The 11,364-nt window shown below is 39.5% G+C and overlaps 1 protein-coding gene across 2 annotated transcripts in view; it reads right to left on the minus strand.

The window, feature by feature from the left end:
• Positions 1–821: 821 nt before the first annotated feature.
• The window catches only part of LOC120542630, a 28,057-nt gene continuing 17,514 nt past the window's right edge, over positions 822–11,364 (minus strand). The window contains exons 3-4 of one of the 2 annotated variants that reach the window (XM_039775216.1): positions 3,923–4,192; positions 822–1,198 (exon numbers count right to left, since the gene is read on the minus strand). In XM_039775216.1, the coding sequence (XP_039631150.1) occupies positions 892–1,198; positions 3,923–4,192 (577 nt within the window). In that variant the 3' untranslated portion in view covers positions 822–891. The remainder of the gene's footprint in view (positions 1,199–3,922; positions 4,193–11,364) is intronic. The other variant, XM_039775217.1, reaches the window with a different exon arrangement.

Raw genomic sequence — 11,364 nt, forward strand, 5'->3', positions numbered from 1 at the left:
CAGGCACGTCCAACCGGGAGGAGGCCCTGGGGAAGACCCAGAACACGCTGGAGGGACTATGTCTCTCAGCTGGCCTGGAAACGCCTTGGGATTCTCCCGAAAGAGCTGGAAGAAGTGGCCGGGGAGAGGGAAGTCTGGGCCTCTCTGCTCAAGCTGCTGCCCCCGCGACCCGACCCCGGATAAGCGGAAGAGGATGGATGGATGGATGGCAATTCTAAATTGGCCCTAGTGTGTGCTTGGTGTGTGGGTGTGTTTGTGTGTGTTCTGCGATGGGTTGGCACCCTGCCCGGGATTAGTTCATGCATTGTGCCCTGTGTTGCGTGGGATTGGCTTCAACAGACACCTGTGACCCTGTGTTCGGATTCAGCAGGTTGGAAAATTGATGGGTGGATGAGTTCAATTGAAACAACTTACAGAAATAGTAGATAAACCGTTTAAATTGTTGATATCTACATGTGCACTTACTACAGCATCACTCTACACCTATGTGACCAGACCAAGAATAAGTCACGCTGTCTGTCTGCACATCATCAGTGGGGACTAATGGAGGCCATCAACACCCCTGTGATGTTGAGATATGAAATACAACGAAAAGAAAAGAAGACCAAAATGGGCGAACTGGAAGAGCCTTAGATGTTTAAAGAGTGAAAAGAACTAAACTAATCAGTGGACACAAGGAGATAATAAAACATCAGAGAAGAAAAAAAAGACATTAAATGAAGTTAAAGGTGAGAAAAGGGAAATAATAAAAGATAAAAGAACATTAACATGAAAATGAAAAAAAGATGTCAGTGATAAAAGTAAAAACAGCCACAAAGATATGGAAGGATCTCCTCAGTCAGTGCATGTCTAGGATTGTGTCAGAGGAGTCCGTCACTCTTTATAGTCTGCTCAAACTCGACTGATCAGTAAGCCAACATACCTTACAGACTCCAAAAGACTGCTGAGTACACATCGCCGAAGATCTTGGAAAGCCTCTCTGTACTGTGGAACGGTGACTTTGTCCTGCTGACATTGACTCAGGAAAGTGAAGTCAAAGAAGTCATCGTTATCAAATTCTGGGCTAGGCACCATGTTTGGAAAGGGTGCAAATAAAGAGATGAGGTGTTGAAGGCTGTTGTCTCCTTTCACTCTTTTGTACTCTTTAAACAAATCACACATCCGCCAAAATGTATCGTCATCGAAGCCAAATAGAAAACTAGAAGGAAAATAAAATTAGGAGAGAAACAGAACATTTCTGTCTACAGCAGTTTTATACACAAAAGGGAGATCAAAATACTTTACAAGAAGTAAAACAAGGAATTATAATAACAAAGAAAAATAATCAGAAGATAAATAAAAAGGAAATAAAGGAAAAGTCCATTAAAATTACACATACCTTATAGAATAGAATAGATTATAACTTATTTTTGTGAAGTGCTCTTTGACTAAAGTCAGTTCCATTTTGTAGGTTGTGAGGTGTTAGACAGAACTGCAGAACATGAGAACAATCAGACGAGAACTGGCCATTCAGCCCAACAAAGCTCACCAGTCCTGTCCACTTCATTCTTCTAAAATAACATCAAGTCGAGTTGTGAAAGTCCCTAAAGTCCTCCTGTCTACTACATGACGTGTTCTCTTATTCTAAGTGTCTGTCGTCCTTTGTGTAAAGAAAAACTTCCTCATGTTTGTGTGAAACTTCCCCATCACAAGTATCCATCTGTGTCCCCGTGATCTTCATGAACTTATTTTAAAGTCACCATCATGATCCACTGCACTAATTCTCTTCATAATTTTATGTGATCAGGTAATTTTACTTCAGTCAGGTCTCCTCTTAGTCTTCTTTTGTTTAAACTGTAAAGGCTCAGCTCTTTGAATCTTTCCTCATAACTCATCCCCTGTAGCTCTGAATCAGCCCAGTCGCTCTTCTCTGGACCTTCTCTAGTGCTGCCATGTCCTTATTATACCCTGGAGACCTCTGGGTGCTCCGGTTTCCTCCCACAGTCCAAAGACATGCAGGTTAGGTGTGTTGGTGATCCTAAATTGTCCCTTGTGTGTGCTTGGTGTGTGTGTGTGTGTGTGTGTGTGTGCCCGGTGGGCTGGCGCCCTGCCTTGCGCTCTGTGCTGGCTGGGATTGGCTCCAGCAGACCCCCGTGACCCTGTGTTAGGATAACGAGTTGAAAAATGACTGACTGACATTTAAAAGTATGAATGTATGACCAAATTTAGAGAGAAAGGTGAGCCTAAAACAGAACTTTCTTTAAACTAGAAACTTTCTTTTCTTAAATATCATTTCTCTATTCTTGTCTGAATTATTTTGCTTTCAAATTTTACTGAAACTTTTAAAACAAAGATCATTGGTCTGTGCAATTATTTGAAAACACGTCACACTAATGCCAGAGCTGTACTTTGAAGCAAACTTAAATCTGCAGAACTTTGGTAAATTGGTGTAAACGTAACTACAAGATGTGCTCTCAATTTCCAGACCTCCTAGCACTTTGTATTCAAACCTCACATTTTTACTTCCTATGTGTAATACTTTACATTTACTGACATTAAATCTGCGCAAGTCTGTCTGCTGTCCAAGTCCCTCTCTGATGATTTAACAGATTCCTGATTACCTGACAATCCACCTGACTTGATATCATCTACAGACGTAACCAGCTTGTTATTTACAGTATATTCCTATCTAAATCGTTTATTTATATTAAACATATCAGCGGCCCCTGCACTGCCCCCTGCTGGTCACCAATCTTAACAAATGCCAATTCTGATGAGGTTCCTCTCACCATCATCCTCTGCTTCCAGTGCCTGAGCCAATTCTGCCCCCATCTACACCCCACACCCTGACTTTTAAAATGGTGTGACCTGCTGGCGTTGAGGCAAATGTTCACTCAGGGCCTCAAGGCTGGGAATGGAAAGGAGGGATGGATGTTATTGAAATCTTGGAGGACAAAATTTTATTAACTGAAACGTATTACTGATTGATGTCGAGTATTGAAAAACATCGTAACACTCAACTAAACACACTCACTGATGCCAATCAATCCAAAAGTACAGAGTGTGAAGGATTTTTCAGACATGAGTGCAAATGGTTGGTGCTCCAATACAGCAAAGCACTTTTTAATAATATTCAAAGAAAAATAAAGAAACAGAAACCCACCGTCCACCTGGACCCACCTCTTCCTACCAGAAAAACATACAACTGGACGCTTGGCCATTCTGAAGTCAGTCCAGTCTGAAAACCAATTCTTTTACTAGTGCTGTTTGGTTTTTTGCTTTTCAGTTATACAGAGTTACTGGGTGGTGCTCAGCTCTTTAACGTGGTCTGTCTAATCTCTTACAATTTGTGTTATTTATGTTAATAATGTAGTTATCTTATGTTTAAGCATTGTTTACTAGGTCCTCAAATACTGGGGCCTCCTGTCTATCAGCGTCAAGAAACTATCCACAACCCTTTTAAGGTGGGAGCAGCCCTCAGTCCTTTGCGGTTCATTCAAATGCACTCGTGTTATGCTGTGCTGTGGCGTGGTGTGCTGTGTTCTCTTCATTCTGTGTTTTTAATTTTATGGATTTTTGAACATGAGCTCTGTTTTTTGACCTCACCTTTTGGATTTTATTTGGGGACAGCATTTACCTTTTGCGATTGTGTATATTGCCATTTTGACTTATACTCTCCAGATCTTGTTTTGTTTTTGTGGATAATATAACTTTTTATTTATAAAGATTTAACTTTTTTCTTGTGTAACTAGATGGGTTTTTGACATTAATCTGAATATTTATAGGATATTTTGTTACTTTGTGCTTGGAAACTCTCGAGTTCATAACAGTCAGGCTGTCCACCAGTGAGAAGAAGCAGATGCACAAAATGACACCAGAAATTAAAAGGAAGAAAAGAAACAAGAACATTAACTTGACAATAAATTTCTGTCAGGTTATTTACCGTATAGAAGATATCCAATCCAGACAGTCTGACAAGAAGTGAACAAATCCTTCATTTATGTAATCGTAATCACCAATGTAATCCACTCTGATGTCAGCTTTACTTGAGGAGCTTTTTATAAAGCAGCTCATTGTCTTCAGTGTCTCTTCTGTCCAGTTTGGGTTCACATGGACTTCATTGTTTAAGAGTCTCAAAGATTCATTGAAGATGTTTAGGTCCCCACAGTCCACCATACATTTATAATACCAAGCGTACCTTATCTTTCCCACTCTGTAAAGATATGAAGACATTGCAGACATTCTGTTAGTTCCTACTAAATAACATCCCTGTAAAAACATCAGCACTGGTCACACTGAGCTGTTGAACTTCCTTTTATAAAAGCAGAACATCTCTGAGATTTAAATATCTTATTTTACAAATGGCCAAATAAACAACACCAAGTAAAATGAACACTACAATAATTGAAACCTGCCAACTGTGACATGTTTAAAAATAATCTTCTGCAAACATTAATGTTACTCTGATTTTTTGCATTTGAAAGAGTAAATAAAGGAGAAAAAAAGAGGACATGTGACATTTAAGGACTACACTGACAAAGCACCAGAAGAACACAGAATGACGCTTCTTCAACTTTTAACAGACATGGAGAGCATTTGAAGATGAAAGTCTACTGAGATGCTGTTCCCAGTCTTCTGGTGTTCACCCACTAATGTTTGACTGCAGTTTTCTCTTTCCTTTGCTCCGTTTCTGAATCCTCTTCTCCTCTGCCTTTCAGACCATAAACCTGAACCTGTCTCACAATGGCTGACCCCAAGATAAATAGAGCTGTCACTGAAAGGTGTAAAATGGCTTGAAAACACATCTACTATGTGGGGCTATGGCACCAGTCCAGCAAATGGCTTTAGAATTCAGACACAGGTAACTGTGACCAGATGTGATGTCATTCATCCTGCAGATCTTATGGAGGGTGAAACTGAAAAATTAAATGTAAAAGGACAACTAAAAAGTGAGGTGTTTATTGTAGGGGCTCAGAACATATGAGGGTCTTAGGACGTCAGCTCTTTGAAAGCTAGAAAGCCCCCCCTACATAAAGGTTGGTGTGGTGGGTAACTGTAGTCAGACCCTTTTGAACAGCAGATTAATTGTTCATGTGAGAATTGCTACAGCGGATTGTGATGATTTAGATGTGTATGGCAGATACTTGAACCTTTACAGCCGACAGATCTCCAGTACAAGGCGGCCTATGACCTGAAAGACTTGACAAGCTGAACAGGAGGGAGTGCAGGGTATGCTGGGAAAGGTGAAAGGGAAAGCAGGCCGCAGAGTATTGTGTGTAGTTAGAAGTGCAGCTTTGGATTTCCATTGGAAAGCAACCTTGACTTTGTGATAATAAATTAATAACACTCTGTGTGTTTAGAGGACCTGCAAGCTCTGCTAATGAGATGGAAAGAACACAGCCAGGTGCTCACTTTGTTGAGAATGAATTATTGTTATCAAAGCTTTCATTCTAATAAATGTCTACCTACATATCATCTTGTGTGAAATGTAATTAATTTTACTGTTGTTTTGTTTTGAGTTGAATACAAATGCCATTTTGTGACACCAATTTCATGATGCGATGAACCATCGTTAGACGGTGGGTCACATGAAGTGGCACATCATGACATAATTGGCACAATGGCTTAGATGTTGGTGTAAACCTTTGTCCAAGACTGCAGATGCATTTGTGTAGAGTTTGGACATATTGCTGCTGACTGTAAGTACAACGCAGAACATTCTGTAAAATCAGCAAAACTTATCATTGGTGAGGTGGAGGTTTGTAGTCCAACACTGTTGAAGAATTCACTGAGCACTCTGGTGCAAAGTTTAATAAAAAATAAACAAGAATTAATGGACTCTGGAGATTCAGAATATTTTAGAAGTTCATCACTAGTGATTAAACTAAATTATATCTACAGACCCTTAAAACTAAAGCTGATGGTGCTATCAGTCAGACGAGGGTTTTTAGGGTCACCGCCTCTCCACTCCGCTGAAAGTCTGTCTGCTGCACAGAGAAGTCGCTACCTTTGATGTCATCCGGTGCTCATTAGCTCAAAAATAAAACAGTAAAGATCAACAACTTTGTAATTTCAAACCCTAATTTGTTCATAATGCTGATGTAATGGACCTTGTAGTTATGTCTTCATTTTTGGTATAATGTTAATTCATTAACGAGTATTTCATTTAACATCTCTCTGTGATTTTTCCCACTGTGGCATGGCTGTTACCATAATGTGTTGTCCTCGCTGTCACGTGATGCCATCTACAATTCTGATTCCATTGTGAGTTTCATGAGTGTTTTGAACGAGTCGAGATCTCGCAGCTGAAATATTCATTTTGACCTCATGTTGGGGATTTTAATACTCAAGGAATCAACTTCTAAAATCAGAATATTGTTTAGAGCTTCAGTTTAGATGTGATGTATTCTTTACCATCGTCACCTGTGATGTCATCAATGTGCTGGTACAAAGATCACCCTAAAATACTCACCAGTACAGCTACTTACTTTTGAACTTCAATTACTAGTATTTTGTAACAAAGCTCTGCCCTTGACTATGACTTTTGGTTCACGATTTGATTTTCATGTTTCTGTCTTGTTGACTTTCAGTTTTTCATCTTTGCTTTGTCCTTTGACTCGGTCCTTTCTCCTGACTCTCATTCTTTAATTATTTAAACTGATTACCCTTTTTACAGTCAGTTCCATTACAAGACCAGTTAGAAAAAGTCTGCAAAACGACAAAAGAGTGAACATCCTCTTCATCAGTTACTTCTGGAGTTTAACAAACTGGATGATCAATGCAGGGGGCAGAGAAAAAAAAATCTAGTAAGCCTCAGTCTTGTCAAATAGCCTGAGATTCTTCACCTTTTCCTGCATTCTAAGGTAATACAGTCAGCTTTTAAATCATTGTTGCTTGATTTTCGATCTTCATGCTTCTTATAAGATCAAAGTAGCCTTTATTATCTCCTGTTTGGATGATAAGCCCTTAGAATGGGCGTCATATTCAGTTAGGATACAAATCACCTGAATGGAGAAACAGCCGTACAGCCTGATGCTGCCACCACCGTACTTCACAGCTGTAATGGTGTTGTGCAGGTGAAGAGCAGGGTCTGGTGTCCTAGTGATGTGATGCTTTGAACTGACGTCAATCTTTGTTTCATCAGACCAGAGAATTTGTCTTCTCACAGTTTGAGAGTCCTTTGGGTGCTTTTTGTCAAACTCTAAGCAGCCTTTCATGTGTCTTTTACTGAGAAGAGGCTTTTACTTGGCCACTCTGACATAAAGCCCAGATCAGCAGACTGTTACATGGACATGTTGTTCTTCTGGAAGTTTCTCTCATCTGCACACAGGTTCTCTTGAGCTCAGGCAGAGTGACCATCAGCTTTTTTTGGTCATCTCTCATAACCAGGCCATTGTCCACCAATTGTTCAGTTTGACTCTCAGGTCTAGGAAGAGTCCTGGTTGTTCCAAACTTTTGTCCTTTAGGAATGCACTATAGTGGTATTGCCATGTAAATGAAGTTAGGCCCGTTTCACGGTTTGCAAATACACGGCAGAGAATGACACAGCTTAGTAAAACAGGAACACACGTTGACTGGATATGCAATGTCTTTGTCTGTTCTAATTCTCCACCCTCCCAGAGACGCACAGTACAGGCTGACTAGTGAATCCAAATCATCTCAGAGTGAGAACTGTCACCCTACATGATGCTACATACTGTGACTCTCCTCCTTTGATGGAAAGCAACTGTGGAAATCAGCCAGTAAGCACAGGGCATCCTTAACACAAGATGGCTGCTCTTGGCTATAACCACACCAGTGTATCAGCTAGTCCACTCTGGAACCTCTAACCGTATAATCCAAACCTCTCTGTACTCCATATTCTTGATGCCCCACATCTCCACCATAGATGGAGGTTTAACAGCAAAAAGAAAGTAACAAAAGTGAACGGACTCAAGAACTGACACAGGAAACAAGGTATGAATTTGAAAACAGCTGAGAAAAGACAGAATATATGTGACTGGTGTAACACATTTAAGAATGGAATATGGCCTGATAAAGCTGGGACCACATATGCAGGATGGAACTCTCCAACAGATATTTTGAAGCCATGAGCCAGACATTCTATCCAATCTGAATATTGGGAGGAGGAGATCTTCTTGCATCATCATATTTTTTTATCAGAGCGACTTTGAGTTCTATTTTGCCCAAAGTATGGGAGAATGGAAGGGCCTCACAAATTCTGATAGACAAGGACTCAAAGGTATCAGAACCAAATTATTGGTGATTTAAAACTACATTGACTCTCCAATGGTGATAAAATCAGGGAGGAGTTAAATAAGATGTTTCTAGAAAATTCTAAAAGAGGAATCACCTCCATCAAGTTAGGCTGAAAATAGCTTAGAATGCCGAAGAGAAACTCTCCCTGGTCCTGATCAAATTATTCTGATAATCCATTAAACTCCGGGTGAAGACTGAAGGTGACTTTAACTTGGATACCTGTCTTGTTACAAAACACCTTGTGGAATGAAGACAATAAATGGGGACTCCCATTAGAAAGAAGAGGCAGGTCAGTTAATGAAATCCGCCATTATATCCTCCCATGTCATATGTCGGGGGCGAGGAGGGGCAAAAAATATTTAAAATGACAACAAGTGCCACATACCCTCACAGAGAATTTAACATTTTTAGCCAAATTCAGCCACCTGAAGTATTGTTGTATAAATTGCAAAGTCTTAAAAATATCAGGGTGACCCCAAAAGGGTGATAAAGGACTCCACCTGAAACTGTACAAAGCACCAATTCAGGAACAAATGACTCAGATGTCTCAGGAGGTGGCGGAGAATTGGACCACGATGAGTGAAGGGACTTCCACAAATAGTCTAGCAATTCTATGACTGTTGCTTCTAAAAATGTTCAAGGTGGACTAATAGGTTTGGGTTCAAATACCACCACTTCAGGCTTGGTCGGTCTGGAAACTGCATCTGCTTTCACACCATCAACAAGATGATAAGGTTCATTTCTTTTTTTTTTATTATTAGCTAATTATTTTCTCTCTACCCTAAACGAGACTGTTCAACATCATACCCTTGGTTTATTGTTATTGCTATTATTGCATTAAGACTTATTATTCTTATTCTGGACACATTTTTAACACCATCTCCCAGGTTTATTATCTGGGTGTATTATCTTAATGCACTAAAATTGCTGAAGACTATATATATAGTTTAAGTGCACAATATTTTTTTTTTTTTTAAAGACTATATTGGTAATAGATATCTCTATCTTTTAACCCTAAAACGCCACTGCGTGGGGGCTTGTTTTGCTTTGGGCGTGCTCTGTCTCTGGGTATGTCAGAGGACCGGGACTGTGTAAAGTGGGTTCTAGCCACTTCGTGAGCTGGAATGTTAAAGGCCCGAATCACGAATTAAAGAGAAAGAAAGTAGTCTCTCACCTAACAGGTCTAAATGCTAAAATAGTATTTTTACAGGAGACCCACTTAATAAGCAAGGATCAGTTCCGGCTGCAAAAAGACTGGACTGGCCAAATGTTCCATTCTAGTTTTACAAAGAAAACTAGAGGTGTGGGAATTCTCATGCATAGAACAGTACCATTTGTAGCATCAGATGTAGTATTGGATCCTGAAGGGAGATATGTGATGGTCATGGGAGACTTATCTAACTGTAAAATGATTTTGATAAATGTTTATGCACCTAATGTTGATGATAAGGAATTTATACAAAATTTATTTGCATCCATTCCCAATCTGAACACTCATAAAGTTATAATGGCTGGGGACTTTAATTGTGTTCTAAATCCACTTTTAGATAGGCATCTAACACCGCAAAAATAATTACAAAGTTTATAACTGATCACAACTTATCAGACCCCTGGAGGTTTTTAAACCCAAATTCAAGAACATATTCTTTCTACTCACCAGTACATCATTGCTACTCAAGGATTGATTACTTCTTTATAGACAATAACTTCTTGCCTAAGATTAAATCTTGTAAATACGATGCTATTGTTATTTCTGACCATGCACCTATGATCTTGGAGCTGAAATTACTAAGCCCCATACACTCACCCGCAGATGGCCTCAACCCGCTTCTATTAGCTGAGAATTGTACTGAATTTATATCCAAACACATTAAATTCTTTTTAGAGACAAATACATCCCCCGAGATCTCTGCAGGAACACTCTGGGAAACTCTTAAGGCCTTCTTAAGAGGACAGATTATCTCATATCTTTCCCACAGAAATAAATCCGAAGCCAAGAAAGTAGCAGAGATAAAAGCGAAATTACTAAAATAGATGAAGAACATGCCAGACTACCAAACGAGACTCTACATAGGAGGAGACAGGCTCTACAATCAGAATTAAACCTCTTGACAACTAAAGAAACTGAACAACTAATTTACAAATCCAGACATCATTATATGAACATGGAGAAAGCTAATAAGCTTTTAGCTCAACAAATTCACAAGCAAGAAGTGCAACGCAATCTCGTAATCACAACCTAACGGAGATAAAATCATCGAACACAAAAATATAATGCACACTTTCAGAGACTACTATAAATCCCTATATACTACTGAGTTTAAAGAAGACAATATACAATCTAATGAATTTCTGGATACATTACAGATACCACAAATAGGCGCTTTTAGTGTGGAGGAACTTGATAAACCTCTGTCATTATCAGAATTACTAGATGCTATAAAGTCACTCCAAGGCGGAAAACCAGCAGGCCCTGATGGCTACCCTGCAGAGGTTTACAAGAAATTCGCGCTCAGCTAGCTCCCCTCCTATTAGCAACATTTACAGAAGCCAGAGATAACCAATCTCTTCCACAAACCTTTGCCAAGCACTAATCACTGTCTTTCCAAAACAAAATAAGGACTTATTACAATGTGCATCATACAGACCAATTTCACTTCTGAATAACGACGTTAAAATACTCTCTAAAATCATAGCTAGAAGGATGGAGAAAGTGCTCCCTCGTAATATCACAAGACCAAACTGGATTTATTAGGGGCCGACACTTATCTTCAAATCTTCACGCCTGTTTAATGTAATATACTCACCAACTAAATCAAACACCCCAGAAATATTATTATCATTGGATGCAGAAAAAGCATTCGACATGATTGAATGGAAATACCTTTTACTACATTGAGAAGTTTGGGTTTGGCCCGAACATTTGTGCATGGATTAAATTACTGTATACTAACCCAGAAGCTTCAGTTTGCATCAATAACATTTGCTCAGACTACTTTAAACTAGAGCGTGGCACTAGACAAGGATGCCCTTTGTCACCTGCTGTTTGCAATTGCCATTGAACCACTGGCAATACATTGTCGAAATACTGATCAGATAAAGGGGATTAGCAGAGAAGGACTGGAA

Source organism: Polypterus senegalus, chromosome 13 (genome assembly GCF_016835505.1).
Source record: "Polypterus senegalus isolate Bchr_013 chromosome 13, ASM1683550v1, whole genome shotgun sequence".
Classification (NCBI taxonomy): Eukaryota; Metazoa; Chordata; class Cladistia; order Polypteriformes; family Polypteridae; genus Polypterus; species Polypterus senegalus.